The sequence below is a fragment of the Mustela erminea genome, chromosome 4, assembly GCF_009829155.1.
Source record: "Mustela erminea isolate mMusErm1 chromosome 4, mMusErm1.Pri, whole genome shotgun sequence".
Lineage (NCBI taxonomy): Eukaryota > Metazoa > Chordata > Mammalia > Carnivora > Mustelidae > Mustela > Mustela erminea.
Genome location: NC_045617.1, coordinates 2,696,412 through 2,714,737, shown reverse-complemented (window position 1 = coordinate 2,714,737; position 18,326 = coordinate 2,696,412). Strand labels below are relative to the sequence as shown.

The 18,326-nt window shown below is 57.1% G+C and overlaps 1 protein-coding gene across 3 annotated transcripts; it reads right to left on the bottom strand.

Annotated features, from left to right (window-relative positions):
* Positions 1-16,974, bottom strand: SFT2D1 (SFT2 domain containing 1). 3 transcript variants are annotated; one of them, XM_032338514.1, is made up of 8 exons: positions 16,816-16,971; positions 9,200-9,286; positions 8,555-8,637; positions 7,201-7,282; positions 5,176-5,211; positions 3,461-3,519; positions 1,811-1,840; positions 1-403 (listed from the first exon to the last, which is right to left on the bottom strand). In XM_032338514.1, the coding sequence occupies exons 1-8, from the start codon at positions 16,966-16,968 to the stop codon at positions 364-366; spliced, it is 570 nt and encodes a 189-aa protein (XP_032194405.1). In that variant the 5' UTR covers positions 16,969-16,971; the 3' UTR covers positions 1-363. The 3 variants fall into 3 exon arrangements, 2 of the variants coding, with proteins under 2 accessions (XP_032194405.1, XP_032194406.1); XR_004284719.1 differs by lacking the exon at positions 1-403 and adding an exon at positions 3,970-4,244 and having other exon boundaries at positions 1,810-1,840; positions 16,816-16,973; XM_032338515.1 differs by lacking the exons at positions 1-403; positions 1,811-1,840; positions 3,461-3,519; positions 5,176-5,211 and adding an exon at positions 6,359-7,078 and having other exon boundaries at positions 16,816-16,974.
* Positions 16,975-18,326: the final 1,352 nt, after the last annotated feature.

Here is an 18,326-nt window from a genome sequence, read left to right as displayed (position 1 = left end):
TATAATAAGCAGTTTTTAGTTTAAAGTAAAAACTTTCACATTTAAAAATTAAAAAAAAGAAAAATGTAGGCATTTTTAAAGAGCCAAAAAAGCCTGGAGCATAGGTTTATCCTTAAATATTCACATCTTAAATGCTACTTAGAAAGGATTAAAAAACTCACGAAAAATCATTTACAGTTGGCAATGATTAAAAACGCCTTATTTGGGAGAAGAACATGTTAATGACACATAATGACTTTCACGTTACATTTAACAGCTGAGTCAAACCGGTACACAGAATGGTCTTCAGCCGTCGAAGCAGGTGTTTGGGGAAGTGAACAGAACAGCGAGTCTCCGATGCTTTCTTCGAAGAGTCACTGACTCTCAGCTTATGAGAGAAGAACAGCATTTAATTACGGCGTCCCTGGTGGGGAAAGAGAGAAAACAATGTAACAATCGGCGTCCCTGGTGGGAAAAAGAGAGAGAAAACGATGTAACAATCGGCCTTAAATAAGGCCACGTTGGAGAAAACATTCCTGCCAAGAGACAAACGCACGGTCACCTCTTTACACCCGGAGCCGCTAAACATTCCCTAACGAACACTCTGCTGGGCATCGCCTGAACTCAGGAACCGAATCTTGAAAATAATGTTTCAGGGTCCATCGACTTTAGTTACTCTTTCCTGGCACATACGCTAACCTCAGTATAAAGAAACAAGTGCAAACACCAAAAATAACCTAACAAAAGAATTTTTAAAGAGAAACAAGGAAGTGGATTTAGAAAGCAGAACGTCTGTAACGACACCCGCAGAATTCTAAAGAAATATTCACGTTGACTCCTTTGCCTTTCACACTTTCTCGCCAAAATGGTTTGTTTCAACTATGACTCGTTTTCATTCGCTAGAAGTCACTCTCTGGATACGGGTTGTCAGAAGCAGGCGCCGACGAACCAAGAATTCTGAGCACATTCTGTGTGCGGCCCCCAAAGGCAGGGGTGGCGCGTGGCTTGGAGCAGCCGCGGCTTCGAGCTCAGGCTCACCAGGCGGGACATCGCTTCTAGGCGACCCTTCCCCGAGCGGAGAGGCGGCACCGCACCTCCCAGCTGGGGTCCTGAGGACAGACTGGCCCGCAGTCCCTCGTTCCACAGCCTGCCCGCCTGGAGTGGACCGTGTCTGCTCGTCCTCCTTGTAGGCCCTCATCCAGCAGAATCGGCCATCGGAGATGGGGTAAAAATAGAATTTCTACAGTCTCCTTCCTTGTTCACATGAGGCATACAATTTTGCTGTTTCCTATGTGACCTGTTTCCAGATTTTACAAAGAAATGAAGCTGTTCCTCAACAGAGTTTTCTTCTGGACTGGTCAGGTGTAAGACTACGGTGAGTTTGTTTTTCTTCCGCAACTGAATGAGGGCGTTTCCCGGGAGGAATGTAACAAGACGGCGATTCCTCTTGACGCAACAAGTATGTTTCTGCCGGCTTAAACGCCTCCATATCCCACGTCGTCTGCTCACTTTATCTTTAAGCAGAATTTGTTTTGCTGGTGTCTCTACATCCCGCGTCCTGAGTGCGTGCGTCATGGAACCATCAGCAATTTCCTACCTGCAAAGGCCCAGGTGGCAAAAACAGCCCCCAGTCGCCTGCTGCACGTGTTCCCAGTGGCCTCACCGTATGGCAAACTTCTATTCATCTTACTTAAAAAATAATTTCTTTGGGGGAAAAAAGTCAAAGTTCACAAAAAAAAAAACCCAGCCTTTACATCACATTTTAATGTGCATCTGCTAAATCTGTGTATTTGTGCAGAGACCATTAGAGGACCAGAAGCAGCAGCCTCACCTTGCATATGGGATGTAGGACAGGCTGTACCTGCAAGAAAAGTTCACAGATGTTGAGACCGTCTGCACACCGTTCCTCTGAGAGCCAAGGGACCCTACTGCCACACCACAGAAAATACAACTACTGGATACTGTGCGGCAATCCTCCCAGTAGGACCCCAGACCCCCAGACAGGCAGGAACAGCATCGGCCAGGCAGGAACAGCATCAACCAGGCACGGATTAAAGATGCAAATGACTGTGCCCCACGCCCCACCTCCTGCACTAACCCTCCGGGCCCCTGCCGCCTACTGAAGTCTGAGCTGGGGATACTAGAAATGACCCTGGTTTTGTTTTAGTAAAAACCGTAAGATAACTGGGGATAAACTGCATTCTCCCTTAGGGAGTAAGGTCATTAAGTACCACTGAGGCAATAGAAAAACCAACATATTACAGAAAAAGCCACGGAATCTGGCTGAAACCAGCCACGGTTCACGGAAACAGCGAGCCCACAGGTGCAGAAGCGCATGTGGCCCCCGACAGCGCCCCGGCCATCGGAGCAGGGAGACCCGGGGCCAGAGCGGAGACTGCTCTCAGGGGGACGGAAGACGGCCACTCGGGGGGAACGGGCGCACTCTGGGTGGGAGCAGACAACGAGCTCTAGTGAGAACGGGACGGACCCCAGAAACGCCTGAGTCAGGAAGGACCCGGAGGCGTGTGGGGCAGGGCTCATCCGATTCGACCCCCCGTGCGCCGGGCCCCTGACGCAGTGGGACTGGGTGCTTGCCTGAGCGGCATGTGAGCAGGGCGCAGGGGTGCCACAGAGGGCAAGTGGAAGGGGCTGGGGACACGTGCGCAGCAGGATCTACAGCTCCTGCGGCGGACTTCCCGAGCCACCTAAACGTGGATTTTTTTTTTTTTCCAATAAATACTTGGGGAACTTTTTTGTGGGGGATTTGCAACCATTTGGAAAACCTAGCAGATGAACCACGTGGCCTATGAAGCCCTGAATGAGTTACGAAGCAGGCCCGGCTGAGAATGCAGCGCGTAAGACAGAGAACACGGGCTGCTCGGCCTGGAGTCACCAGCAGCCTCTCCGTGGGGGGCTCTGGGCAGTCAAAGCTTACACACAGGTGTTCGAAGAGACGGGGGACCAGCCCCTCAGCCCCGAGGTGAACGGCTGACCGTCCTCACTGATGAGTCCGATGGGACCACGCCAGGTGTGACAGGTCCCCAGTTAGCAGAAGGAAATCGACTCAGTAAGTACTCAGCCGTACGGCGCAAAGGAACAGTCACCAGCGTCGTCCAGGGCGGCTCCCGGGACAGCCTCCCTTCTAAGGACTCACATGGCATCGGCATCGCCTACACCCCTCACCGTTTCTCTCCCACGTACTCAGCAGGCAGCAAGCGCATCACGGTGTAAGCGAGCCGGCCCAGCAGCCCCACCAAGGTGACCCCCACCCCTCCACAGCGCCCGCTCTGGCCACCGCTGGGCGACCGGCGAGTCCCCAGGGACACAGCACAGATCTCACCCATCTGACCTCAAGGGAGGCCCGGCCTCCAGGGCACAGCCTTCACCCCGGGACAGCCCCCCGACGTCCCCACGCTCAAAGCCTCGACAAACAGCTCATCACCGCTTAGGGAATGTTAACGCTCGCACCAGGGAGACTTACCAGGTCATAGACAAGAACTGCAATATGCAGAATAATAAGGCCAGGCCCTTTCTGTGCCACTAGCAACAGCAAAAACAGAGAAAGACAAGTTAAGAGTTTTTAAAAATATTTTTCGCAAGTTCAATTTCTCCCCTTCAAAATGCAGACAATGGCTTCGTTTACTTTAAGTTTTGGTACAACAGTTTTTTGGCATTTTTTTAAGATATTTTTATTTGGGTGCGTGGGTGGCTCCGTTGTTAAGCGTCGGTCTTTGGCTCAGGTCATGATCCTGGGGTCGTGGGATCGAGTCCCGCACGGGTCTCCCTGCTCAGCGAGGGGTCTGCTGTTCCTTCTCCTTCTGACCCTCCCCCTGCTCGAGCTCTCACTTTCTCTCATTCTTTCTCAACTAAATAAATCTTTATTTTAATTAGATTTAATTTAAATTTAATTAAGTTCAAATTAAAATTAAAATTTAATTAAATTTTAAGATTAAAATTTAATTAAATTTTAAAATCTCTGTTTTAAATTACCTCGGAGTCCCCGAGGTAACTGTGGGGGGGGCGCATTAGGGCCCCGTGTCCAGGTCGGTGGCACCCCCCCAGCAACAGTCAGGGCCACTGTCCTCGGCGGGGCTTCCGCGCGTCACTCCTGCTCTCGCTCCTGGAGCTCGTTCCGGAAGCAAAGCTGCGCTACTGCAATCTCCCAGAATAACGTAAAATGAACAGTTTCTGTGTTAAAGTGGCCTGTCTCTGGGATTCCTTGTCCATTTGTATTTCTGTGTGTTCACCTCATTATCGTCCACTGCCTACCAAACAATAGGCAGTTAGACCACCCCCGAGCCAGGCATCAGCGCCCCACACGGGCGTACGAGCACAGGTTAAGAGCGTTCTTTGGTGAAATTGTTGAGAAATGAGGTAGAAGCACTGTCACATAATGCAAGCTTAGTCCTCACATACCCCAAATTAAAAAGAAAATCAGAACACTTTTGATGGAATAGTCCTAAGACATATGCTACACTACTCTTCTCTGAGGCGCGTGGTTTCTTGATAGCTCAGAACCACAGCAAATCCCTTCGGGAAGCAGACGGGGCGCTAAGTTCCTACAAGGACGACTCCGAGCCCAAGAAGCGAGCAGGACTGGATGCCGCCGTTTCCTGCTAACAAGGAGCTATTGCCCTGCCTCAGGAGGCACAAGGCTAATTTAACTTCTTGTGCCCCCCCCCATTTTTTAAAGTGATGTTACATCTTTTTAAAAATTAATTAAGTCATCTCCACTCCCAACGTGGGGCTCCAACTCATGACCCCGAGATCAAGCTGACGCTCTTCCAACGGAACGAGCCAAGGGCCCCCTTTCGCCTCCTCCAGCTCATTTGTTTTGGTTTCTCATTAGCTTCAACATCTTGTGACTCAAAACGCACTCCGGCACCCCAGCATCCTCTGCCTCGGGGTGCGGCGTGGCGCGGCGCGGCCAGCGAGCACAGCAGACGCAGAAAACGCCCCCGGCAGGAGCCTCTCGGGGCCTGGGAGCGGGGAGAGGAGCTGGACCTTCTGCCCTAAAAGTGAGTCTGAACTCCCCTGTCCGCTCTGGACAGCAGGGTCACTGCCCAGTCTAGCCACGAAGCTGACGTTCCCGCACACAATGTTAGGGACCCCCAACCTCTGGATGTTTTAGACACCAGACCCTGAGCTCCCCTGGGACGACGGCGTGACGACACAGCCCCGGCGGGTGGAACTTACCCAAAGAGCAGCGCACAGCGTAAATATGAAACAGAGCTAGAGGAAAGGAGAGAAAACGGCAAGTGAGAGCCCTTCCGAGAGCTGACCTGCACTCGCTGGCGCGTCACGAAGCGAGGACCGAACCCAGGACACGGCCGCTCCGGCTGCACGGACTCGGCCGAGTCCGGGACTTCCAGTCTAGGGCTGCAGCGATCCTGGGCAAACTACCAGCACCGAGTAAATAACCACTGATTAAACCAGCAGACGGGATGTTTGAGGACGGAGACCAGCTGCTGGTTTTTCACTTCTTTTAAGTCTTATATAACTAACATCCCGTGTTCCACCAGCTTCGGGTGTACAGGACAGGGGTTCGACACTGGCACGCACGACTTGGTGCTCATCACGACAGCCCGGCTCTTCATCCCTGGATGACGGCTGTTCTGGCGAGGGCTGACATCACTGTTCAGTGACAGAGTACTGCGACAGGCACTTAGCACAACCGGGAACACCTGGAAAATTCTAGTTTATTTAACTTGACATAAGTTATCTACTATAACGATTTTCACACCAAAGATGACACCATCACTCCATGTCCCCGTGTCCCTCCAGGAGGCAGAGGAGTGACAGCAACGGTGACAAGCAGGAGGCTGACAGGCACAGGCCTGCGTGACATCGCAGCCCTGACACTCTGGGTGATCAATCAGTCGTCTGCTCTCACCTTCACTTCTCTGCTCTTGAAAATGAGGACAGCGTCCGCCGAGCTGCTCTAGAGCGCAACGGCGGAGAGCGGATCAGAACCTGTTGTGGGCCCATGTGAGGGGGGCACTGAGAAGACAGGCAGGTGCCAGTCGCCGCGTCACTGTCCGACTTGGCACGAGTTACGTCAGCAGCAAACCTGAGCACGCAGGACACTCGGCTGGAAACGTCATGACTCAGGTCACCACCAAAGTTACGTCCTGTTAACACTTAATGGTCTCTCCTGGGAAACAGTCTGTATTTCTGAATGTCTGACAGCCTTCCCGACCTTCTGCTTATCTGCGTAGAGAACGTCACTAAGACGGCTTCCAGGAGATCCGGACAAAGCCCATCTCCACAAACCCCGAGTAAAATACAAACGTCTCCCCGTCCAACAGCACTGGCTTCGGTAACCCACACAAAGCTGAATACTCATATGCTGCAGCATAAGAAGGACATGAATGAAGAGTCCAGCTAAAAAGGATTTCCTTTCCTCTGCTGCCGAGGCGGGCGAGCCTCCCACGCGTTACGGCGGAAACCATTCCCTGACCACACATCTGCCAGCAGTAGCTGTTTCAAAGCCTCCTGGCATTACAAGGACACACGAGCTGATGCTGACCCCTAAGTTCAAGAACGTGCTGAAGAGAAATCTTCGAGAGACACAGACAAGCCCATCTCGCTCACTGGAGAGAGGGACACTTGCATTCCTTGGCCCATGATACCCAAAACATCAGCCAAGAACCCAGAATGCGTGACATGCAAACCTAACCACAAGCCCATGCCTGCCCCGGTTCAAACACAGAGCCCGAATTTAAGAGCGAGGACCTGACGGCCACGCACGAGACCCAGCAGGTGGTGAACGGCATCCTGAAAGGCACGGCTCAGGCAGCGCTGCCGGGACTACAACAGTCACACGGGGAAGGGACAGAAGCCCGACGACAGCTACCTGGATGAAGCCCAGCGTCCCTGAGAGAAGAGACGAGCCGCCTCCGGGGAGCCCTGTGTCCCCGCCACCCACTCCGAAGAGCACACAGGGGCCTCTGTCATGAGGCGCTCTCCGGGGCTGGGAAAGGACCACCTCCACGTTCAACACTCAGAGCTCCGACGGCAGGTACATGCGGCAGAAAGGAGCACTGTGCGAGTCAGTCGGTGTAAGTAACGCTGGACCCTCGACTCCTGAACACACAGCCTGAGGGCAGGGTCATTATGCGCAGTAAGAGAAATTTCAGAGTGCGCATGTACGGAAGCAACCATCTGCAAGACGGTAACGCAAAACCCCTTCTCGAAGTTGAATTTTCATCATCTACTTACAAGCATAATAATTGTGGCGAGCAATCTCGTTGTCTCAAACATCTTCTTCAGCTGCTTCACGGGTCCCATCAGAAAGCAGGTACTTAAAAAAGAGAACAAAGTACGTACCATTTGAAACAAACAGGAGAACCAAGGCATGAATCTACTACTTCGGCTACATGAACATAAACCCTTTAAACAAAAGACATCTTACGTTGGTTTACTAATAACAATCTCTCACTAAATCAGTTGTATTTTTCCTTAACATTAAAAGGAAACTTTCTTTAAAACCTTAATACTTTATCTTTTTTTAACGAAGCTCTAGGCCCAACAGGGCTTGAACTCGTGGCCCCCAGATCAAGAGTCACATGGTCTACCGACGCAGCCAGGCAGAGGCCCCGGAGAGGAGCCTGACTCAGCATCCTAGGACCCACCACGGTCTCTCACAAGGTTTCCCGAGGGTGACTTCAGAGCTCCCGCTGAACGCAATGCCGAGGCCGTCCCGTGCCCACAGGTTGTCCGCTCCCGATCTGAGCCCATTCAGGCACTGGCCCTCCTCACCCCTGCATGCTACTGACCGGAAAAACACTACACGACCCCCCAAATAACGGTCAGGGGGAAGCCCCCAACAGCAACACGACCTAAAACCGCTGAGCTGGGCTCTGCTCCGCTGGGAGCCTGAAGGAGCAGCTCTGCAGGCTCGAGCCCAGAAAACCCTGAGCTCGGCCTTGGCTCACGCAGGTTCACCTGACTACCTCTGATCCAGAAAACTCCTGAGGAGACAGAAGGCCACCTCCGAAAACTCAGTGTACACAAACCCAGAACAACTTCTCCAGCAGACGTCAACACTCCCAAACTGGGCACCAAGATCCTCAGAGAGGGGTTCCCACGCCCCAATCCCACACCATCCGGGCGGGCTGGCGCCCCTCGCCTCTGATCTCCCTGCTCAGCATCACACCCGGAGGACCTCCAGTCCGGCCCCCGCCCTCCGAGACGGTGCTTCCCACGCAGGGACCAGAGCGCAGCCCCAGGAGCCGGGGTCTGGAGGACGGTCTGGTAGAGAGCCTGGCGGTCACTTTACTGGGCACATCACGGGGTGGTGACTCACCCTCTCTGGGCCATAAAGTGGGGGTGATAACAGCGCCCACTTCAGACACTGGAGTAGCAGACGGAACCACTTACAAGTGCCCCGAAGGCTGGCTATTCCCCCCGTTCCCACGCCACGACGCCTCTGGCACACGGCAGGAGTCCACGAGCATTTACCGAACGAACATCGGTCTCGCGGCTCCAGAAGCCATGCCACTCGGGCGGTGTCTCCTGGAAAGGAACTGGCGCCGGCACAGCAGACCCGGAGGAGCCCGACTTCTGTACGCACCTGGCCAGCGCAGCGAGATTTCCAAAGGTATAAAACACCGCAAACAGCTTTATGCCACCAGGAAGCCACAGCAATCCGGTCCCCTAAAAGTTTTACCATTTTGAAAGTTTTACCATTGTAATAGCATAAAATATAACCATGCTACAGTAAAAAGAGTAAGATTATACAATAAACTACAGTTTAAGTAAAAATGTACTAGCTGGGTCTCTACTTACATCATTTTAAAGACAGTTAATTGTCATTGTTATTTGCCAAGTGGACTCTTCTGACTGTTTTGCATATGAGTATCCACAACTTACCCATAACGGAACCTTCCCTACACGTGGGCGTGCATCTCACCCTACGTAAAGTAATATTCTTTATACACCGCGAGTTCAAGTTAACACATTTCAATTGCTGGCTCTGCAGCTTTCTACACACACTGATTTTTCTTAAAAAAAATTATTTTCATAACCTGTAACCCCCTACCCCCAGAAAATGCTAATTTCGGCATCTCTGTATTGCCCTCTAGCCCTTTCTGTCCAGTGACCACGTCCCCCTGGACACAGTCCGGCAGCAGCCCGGAGCGCAGGCTGCTCGCTGGAGGACATGGGATTAGCCGGGCCGAGAACAGAAGTCATCGGGCGACAGGAGGCTGTAACTCACCAGGACAGAGAAGAAAATGCCGCATACGAAGCAGATGGCGAACCACTTCAGCCTGGTGTTGAAGCTGAGGGACGAGGCGTCCAGGACCTAAGGAAGGAAGGAGAATCAGTACGCGCCCTCCTGGCACAGTCCACTTTGCGACGTCGTGCAGCGGGAGGGCAACACCCGAGCCTGTCCGCGGAATCTGTTTGCTTGTGCCTGCTGCACGTCACGTGAGAAGGCTACGACCCCCCCCACCCCCAGGCTGTGAAGGGAGATGTGAGTACGACGTGGGGTGAAGGACGGTCTCGGGGCACCGCTGTTCCCTCTGCCGGTGGGATGACAGGTGTGCCCACGGCACTGTGCTCCTGGTTTCAACAGCCCTTACCTGCAGGACAGCAGACACACCCCAACATGGATGAAATGACAGACGTAGGATACATACCATAAAATACTCAACGACTAAAAAAATCAGGGGAAGATGAAACAAGATCACAAGATCAGCAAAATGTGGGGCACGGCTGAGCCTGCGTCCCGGGCGCACAGGGCTCACCACGCCACTGTCCCTTCCTGAGGCCGTGCAGGAGAGGCCCCCAAGTACAGAGCCTGAGACAGGGGTTCTGATGCTTGAACTGCTCTGGGCACAAACCCTGAGGGAAGTGAGAGGAGCTGATGGGGAAGGGGAGGGATCATGTGGTTTCAGCTGGTGTTCAGCTCAGGCCTGGGCTGCCAAGGCCGCCTGATGCAGGGGGCCAGCCTTCCGGAACCCACCTCCTGCCAGCTGGCCACGGGCCGTCGGCAGAGTGGGGGCACCTGCAGGAGGGCACGGCTGTGGGCCTGAGGCGGATGCATACACCTGCCTCATGAGGGGGACCTGGGCAGCCACTGGTCGTGTCTGCCACCAGACACATAACTTCCATGTATTATAAAAAGTTCACCTAAAACCAACTCAGGAAAGCCGTAGGTACACCCTCAACTATTATTAAAAAAACAAAATATATTTTTTTGAAATGATCATTTATGCTAGAGCAACAGCATTGTTATATGCAAACTGTAACCAAGTTATGTGGGCAGAGTGGAAATCACCGGGCACGCCTTCTACAGTAATCCAGACTCAGCTGTGGACACACTCAGGTTTCTAATTACACTCAGAACTTATTTCCCAATGAAGCTGAAAAAGTATCAGCAATGGTCATTTCAGAAAACTAGAAATACATATTAAGAAGTTCGTATTTTAAAAAAAGAAGTTTATATCAAAACTTAATTTCTAACTTATATTACCACAGATACTTAAAAATAAGATCATGTGCTTAGAATGTATTTCAAGAATAATGAAGCAAAAACAAAATTTCTTTGCAAAGGCTCAAAAATACCTTTTGCTACATTCCTTACCTCAACCAATTAACCTGGGAATCCTTGCGCAGCATGAAAAGTAGATAAAAATAATTAAAGATTGTAAGTACAACAAATATCACTTAATGCATTTTAAGTTGTTTTTAAAATCTGCTTTGACTCACGTTCTCTTTTCCTGCAATGTCACCTATTTAGAGCAAAACTACTGTTCTGTGTTAAACAAAGAACAGACTTGCCTATGAAAATCTCCAAATGTCACGCATTCTGACCAGGAGGAGGGCCCCTGTCGCGTCTCCACTCCACGGAGCAGCACGGACCCCGCGGACCGCTCACCGTGCAGGAGCCCGTGGCCAGCGCGCCCACGCCAGCCCCCGGGGAAGCCGGACCGGGAACCGGGCAGCGAGAGAGCAGTGACGTGGGAACCAGTTGACAAGTTCAGGTCACCCCACCATTCCCAAGCTCACTGCCGGTTTTCGAGAGCCAGTTGATGCTTCTCTTGGACTGTTTACGTACGTACTTGTACGTGTTCCCCCTTATTACCATCTTCCAAGTGATGATCGCCAAAAGGCAACAAGTTATTTCCATTTGTAAAAACGCAATATTCAACCCACAAGCAAATGCACTCGCCTTGTGGTTTGCCTGCTGTCCAGGACACAGAAACAAACCAGATTCCCTACCTCGCACCGGGAAGAGCGCGCCAAGCACGCCAGAACGGAGCCCGAGGAGCCCGGATGGCCCGGCCCCTGCAGCAGAAGCATTTGGGTGCGCCTTTCTGGCCCAAGCACTGTCAGGAAGGAGCCCAGCAAAACCAGCAACTGTGCTGACTTCGTAAAGGTCGTCTCAAAGAAGAAATACACATGGACGCGGGCACCAAGGACTCATTTGTTATCAAGGCAGAGGCAGCGGGTGCCTGGCTAGCTCCGTCAGTTAAACATCTGACTTCTGCTTTCGGCTAAGGTCCTGATCTCAGGGTCGTGGGATCGAGCCCCACGCCGGGCTCTGCGCTAGTGGGGGGTCTGTCGAGACTCTCTTCCCCTGCCTCGGCCCCTCCTCCTGCTCGCCTGCTCACTTACTCGCTCTCAAAATAAATAAAAATCTTCGAAAGTAACTAGAGGCCGCCTGGGTAGCTCAGCTGGTTTAACATCTGCCTTCGGCTCAGGTCATGACCCCACAGGGTCCCGGGATCAAGTCTCGCATTGGATTCCCTGCTTAGCGGGGAGCCTGCTTCTTCTCCCTCTGCCTGCCACTCCCTCTGCTTATACTCTCTCAAATAAATAAAATCTTGAAAATAAATAAGTAAAAATAATTAGAAAAACTAAACAAAGGAAGAGGAAGCAAAAAGCAAGCCTCCGGTCAGCAGGAGAGACCCTGCCCTTCTCCGGCGCCCTCTCCCTGCTGCCGTGAACAGCACTCCCGGGGAGCCAGAACACGACTGATGAAAAAGTATTAGCTAGAAAACATCTCCGCAGCAGCAGCAGCATTACGGACGAGAGAATGACCCCGCGGCCCAGCGGACACTCGCGTCTCTCCTAGAGCTGGAGAAGCCAGGAGAGCCCCCGATCACACGGTGGCAGCTGTCTCGGCGGAGCCTTGCTCCGCAGCCGCCAGCACTTGGACAGCGGGAACGTGGTGGGCCTTCAGCTACCGAACACCACGACCGCGGTCCTCGCTCAACGGGACGGCGGCGTCCAGAGAGGTAATGACCAGCGACCAGGAGCTCCGGGAGCAGGCGCGCACAGACGCTCTCCGGCGGGATGGTCGCCCCACCGCCTCGGTGCCCGGCGGACTCGGTGTCCTCTGTGACCCGCAGGCCCTCCTCCCTCCCGTCCCCTACGGCTCTCCTGTCACGTGCTCTCACTTGCGACCTCCGCAGACAGGTCCTACCCCAGATCCTGGCAGAGTCTTGGATGACTCCAACACCCACACGGACAGCCCGGCCTTCTGCTCCTCGTCCCTCATCTCCACGGGCTCTGCCGTCCACCACACTCAGTGACCCGGGCCACTCACACTCCCCGAAATCACCCCATGCCCAAACTTCGAGCTGCTGCTCTTGGGCCTTGATGTCCCCCTGGGGCACGCGGATCCAACGGCTCGTGCCCGGACTGCCCTGCGGCCTCGGGGTCCCCGCACCCAGGCCACCGGTCCTTCTCTCCTTTCGGCTGCAACACAAGCTCCATCAACGCAGACATGTAGACCCCCTTCTGCTGCATCCACCTGGCCCAACGCCACGACTCGAGCCCGCGTCCTCTTCCTCTGGCCGGTCAGGCGGCAGCACGGGGGATCATAACCAGGTCATCGCCACCTCCCCACAGGCCCTGACGACGCTTGCCTGGCGACCCGCCACGGGGGACCGACCGGCACCGGCAGGCACCCGCCTTCTTCCTCCACAGCCCATGAGTTATTTCAAACCTCCGGGCGTAGCCCTGACAGTCTCTGTGCACGCAGCGTCCCTCCTCCGCCCCGAAAACACAGACCCCTGACGTGGCCGTGCCCAAGGCTCACTTCCAGCAACCCCCGAGCCCCGCGCAAGCCCCTCTGCCCTTCCTTCCCGCGCATGTCCGCAGAGGGGCTGAGCTCAGTGCGCCCTAGAGCCCAGCCCCCCGACCTTCTCAGGGAACACGCAGTATCCCCTACTCTGCCGTCTCAAGAGTGACCCCCATTCTCTCCCTGAGACCGCTCCCACCAACCTGTCCGCGCCATCACGCCTCTTCCAGCTTAAAGAAAAAGCTCGCTTGATTTCAGCCTCGGGCCTCCGCCCTCCGCGCCCTCCTCCCTGACTCAGGCTCCATCAACCTGCCCGACCCCTGGGTGTGGGGCTCCCCCGACAGGAAGCGCACCGCCAACTGGGCCCAGAGCCCGGGGGCAAACGGCACAGAGGGAAGCCAGCCCCCCGTCGCGTCCGGCCTCTTGCTCCTCCGGCCACGGAAAGCAGTCCGAGGCACAACTGGCCCTGCCATTTTGGCCGACTGCTTTTTTTCTCTTAAGATTTTATTTACTTCCTTATTTGAGAGAAAGCGAGAGAGCACGAGTGGGCACACAAGCAGGGGGAAGGGCAGAGGGAAAAATCACAGGCAGACGCCCTGCGGAGCAGGGAGCCCAACACGGGGCTCGAACCTAACATCCCAGGACCCTAACATGAGCCTAAGTCAGACGCTTAACAGACTGAGCCACCTGGGCGCCCCAACCCGTCACTTTAATCGGCTGTTCTGACCCTGACTGCTGGCAGCTGAGTGGGACGCTGGTGACACAGCTGCGAGCGTGGTAAGGTGACTGTCCTCACACCAGTGAATGCCCAATTCTAGCACCTCAGGGGCCATGTGTGCACAGGGAGGACTTCAGCAGGTCTGAGCGTGGAGGGCAGGGCGGGAGGGGCCCCCGAAGCTGGATCTGGAGGCTTGCTAAAGGCCTTTGCGGAGGTGCCTCAAAGAGACAGCCGACAGAAGTGGGGACATCAGAGGGACAGTGCCCTCTCCTCCCGTGACACCAATCTCCCCTTAGGTCCCCCGGTTCCTCTCACACTCCAGAAACCGCCTGGTCACCCTTGTCGGATCCCGGCGAGAAAGAGCGCACCCAGGTTAAAGCCCAGTAGGCAAACCTTGGGAGCCAGGTTGGGGCAGCCCAGAAAAGAGAAACGGCTAAGGCGGAGGCAGCTGAGCAGAGCGTGGTTGTCCCGGGGGGACAGGGGTTGAGGCGGGGAGGCATGCAGAGGGCTGGGGTGCCTCGAGCAGAGTCTGGACCTTACACCAACGGCTCCGGGAAGCCACGTGACGGATCTAGATGCTTCCACACCTGGCTCCTTCTCTCCCTCCTTCCCTCCCTCCTTCCATCTTCCCAGACACCTCACAAGGAGAGACCCTCCAACTCGCTGTTCTGCCTCTTCCCTGGCCGCCAAGTCCCCAGAGCGGGATGGAGCAGTCCCAGATCTCAGATGCATCTGGCCACCACCGTCTCCCACCTCCCCTGCTGCCCTGAGCCAACCGTCCAGTCCTCTAAACCCTACCCCGTGTATGCCCTGCCACACTCGTAGGATGGCATCTGAACGCCACCAGCAAGCTCCCTACGCCTCACTCTCTGCCCTGGCAGGTCCCCACCTCCCCTCTCTGCACTCCGGTCGCCCCTGCACTCTCGGAGCGGGGCCACTTTTCTTAGGCCCACGCGTCCTGACCGCTGGGGACAGGAAGTGGCTAGGTGAACGCCCCCCTCACTGCTGTTTCCCATCCGTTCCTCAGCCCCAGAAATAGCTGCCTCCAGGACCCTGCCATCACACCAGGCCCCCTGCGACTCCCCCTCCCTGCGGTCACCACCATCCCCTAGGTCACCGCCTTCACTGCCCCCCTCCCAGATCACACATCTTGCTCTTCTAAGGGTTTGCGTCCGGCTCACTCGCATCCCTCCGCTCCTGTCTACCTGTAGGTCGTTTCGCCACGGGAGGAAGAAGCCGTCTAAACGACAGGACTCCTGGCTCCTCACCCTCCGTCCTCGGACGATCTCCGCACCGTCCACCAGCCACCAAGCCCCTTATCTACAGCAAGACATGCGCCACCATCTCAACACCCTCCACGATCTCGGTTTCAAGCATCCCCCTTTCCGACCACCACCTCCCACCCTCCAGCATGCCTAGTTACCCACTCCACCATGTCACCACACACTCACTCTCGCTCTGCACCCCCGCACCCCTGCTGCCCTCCTATAATCACTCCTGCGTATATCCTCAACTTCTTTGCCCTCTGCCCCCTCATGCGGTCACCGGGCGGCATCCAAACCCTGGTTAAATCCAACTCTGCCAGCCCTGCCTGCACTCCTGCTGCCGAGCAGGACCCCCACCTCAAGGTCAGGGCCATTACCCACACTGGGGCTCTGTGCTGCCAACAGTCCCGCGGCTGCCCCAGTCCATCCACTGCCCTGCCTATTCTCTCCAACTACCTTCGCACGTTCTTCCCGAACTTCAACGCTCACCCCCAACCCAGACTTCCACCTGGCAACTTCACGTCCCATTTCAGTGAGGACAGAATCCTCTCGTGCTCCAAGGACAGGGTCTGCAGCCCCGTGCTCTGTCCCCGCTCCTCCCACCGGTCCACAGGACCCGGCCATCCACCTGCCCAAGCATGGCCAGCCCTTCTCGGGTGCAGCCGACCCCCTCTCCGGGGATCTTCCCAACCGCCCCTGGACGGCCCTCCAGCCATGATCCCCCCTCCTGCCTGCACCACCAGCCTCCCGTTTTCTGGGCTACTCTCAACAGCCTTCTCCCCTCCGGACTGTGGGCTCAAGAAAAGGGACACTCTCCCCTTCACGTACCCCAGGTTTCGAGCTGCTCCGTGCAACAGAACTTCCTGCAATGAAACGTCCCACTCGTGTCCCGTCCTATGCAGCAACCATGAACACACGTGCCTGCCGGACACCTGAGATGCGGCTGGTGTGACCAAGAAAGGAATTTCGAATCTTACTTTCAATGAGTTTAAAGGGTAAGCAGCCGCACGCGCTCCGGACGCTGCCCTGGAGAGCGCGACACAGCGAGTCGGGGAGCTGGGGGGCCATCTCCGCCCGCACGGAGGCCTCGCCCATCCTATTAGTGGACCCTGCGGGACCACGACCACCCGCGCGACCGCTCCCCCCGGCCCCGAAAGCAGCTCCTGTCGTGCCGCGCTGGGTGGGCCCTCCCAGGCGGCCCGAGAAGCGCTGGGTAAACAGGACCACGGAGCGGCCGCGGGGAAGGGGCGCGTCAGAGCCTCCGCAAGCCCGGCGCTCAGCGCTCCGCTCCGGGGCAGCCCGAGAGCGCCGTCGGCGAGCACACGCGGGCAGGGCTCCCGCCCCGCGGCCGCCCGCGCTTCTCCCGCGGGAGCAAGGACCTCCGCCGCGCCTCGGGGGAAGGGCACTGAGGCAAAGCGGCTCTGCTCGGCGCGGAATCCCCCACCGGGGCTGCGAGCCCGAGCAGACTCCGCTTCGCCCCGTGGCCCCCGCGCCCCGGCCGCCCGGCTCCGACAGGCGCGCCGCCTTCCCCCGCGCGCACCGCGACCCGGAGCCCGGACGCCGGCCTCCCGCGGCTGCAGGACGAGGCAGCCGCCACCCGCCGGCGCCGCCCGGCCCCGCGGAGAGCCCGGCGCAGCGCAGAGCCCCCGGGAGAGCCCCGGGGCCCCCGAGCGCCAGGGGGCCGACGCGGGGGGGGGGCCGACGAGGGGGGGGGGCCGGGGGCTTCTGCGGACCCCACGGAAACCCGGAGCGCCCCAGCGTCCCCCGGGGGGCGCGCACACGGGCGCGCGCTCCGCCCGCCCCGCCGCGGCCGCTACCTGCGCCGTCAGGCCCTGCTCCTCGTCGTCCTGGCCGCTCAGGACCCGCCGCAGCTTCTCCATGGCGCTGCTCCCCGCGCACTGGCGGCCCGGCTCGCTGGACCCCCGCGCCCTCCCGGAACCCGGAACCCGGTGCCCCACGTGACCGGACATCCGGGACGCCGCTTCCGGCGCCTCCCAGCAGCGCGCGCCTGCGCGTCGGGACCCCGCCGGCCGGGCCGGAGTCTGCGCGGTGAGGCTCTGCGCGGGCGGGCCGCGGGCGTCGGGCTCTAGCTGCTGCGCCGCGTCCTCTCCACCGGGTCGGGACGCTCCGCTGATGCCGTAGGACGAACGCAGGTGCTCGGGCGTGGACTCCACGCTCAGTGCCGCAGACTCGGGGCCAGTGCTCCAGACCGAGCCCCACAGTGCGGCCCCGGCACCCAGTACGGCAGACCCGGCACGCGGTACTGCAGGCCCAGCACCCGGTACTGCAGCTCCAGCACCCGATACTGCAGACCCAGCACCCCGTACTGCAGCTCCAGCACCCGATACTGCAGACCCAGCACCCGGTACTGCAGCTCCAGCACCCGGTACTGCAGGCCCAGCACCCGGTACTGCAGCTCCAGCACCCGATACTGCAGACCCAGCACCCGGTACTGCAGCTCCAGCACCCGGTACTGCAGACCCAGCACCCGGTACTGCAGGCCCAGCACCCGGTACTGCAGACCCAGCACCCGGTACTGCAGCTCCAGCACCCGGTACTGCAGCTCCAGCACCCGGTACTGCAGACCCAGCACCCGGTACTGCAGGCCCAGCACCCGGTACTGCAGGCCCAGCACCCGGTACTGCAGACCCAGCACCCGGTACTGCAGCTCCAGCACCCGGTACTGCAGCTCCAGCACCCGGTACTGCAGACCCAGCACCCGGTACTGCAGGCCCAGCACCCGGTACTGCAGGCCCAGCACCCGGTACTGCAGCTCCAGCACCCGGTACTGCAGGCCCAGCACCCGGTACTGCAGCTCCAGCACCCGGTACTGCAGACCCAGCACCCGGTACTGCAGCTCCAGCACCCGGTACTGCAGACCCAGCACCCGGTACTGCAGCTCCAGCACCCGGTACTGCAGGCCCAGCACCCGGTACTGCAGGCCCAGCACCCGGTACTGCAGACCCAAGGTCCAGTACTTCAGGCCAACATCCAGTGCTGCAGGCCGGGCGGCCCAGGGCAGGCCTGGCGCCAGAATCCCGGGGCCCGGCTCGGGAACACTGGCAGGCCGGGTTCCGGTTCTAGACTGCGCGTCTTGCTGTGAGCCATGTTCTCAAACCATCTTCACTTGCAAGGGGGCAGGGAGGGAAGGGCAGGCTTTGGGGCCGATGGCTCTGTGTTCTGCTTTCAGCCCTGCCACTCGCCGTGTGGCCCCGAAAACCAGCTCTTCCCAGTCTCATTCCCTCAAGACGTGTGACACCCACTTCAGTAGTTACATGAGGACAGATGTGCCACACGTGATCTCGGGTGACATAGCAGGAGGCCACCC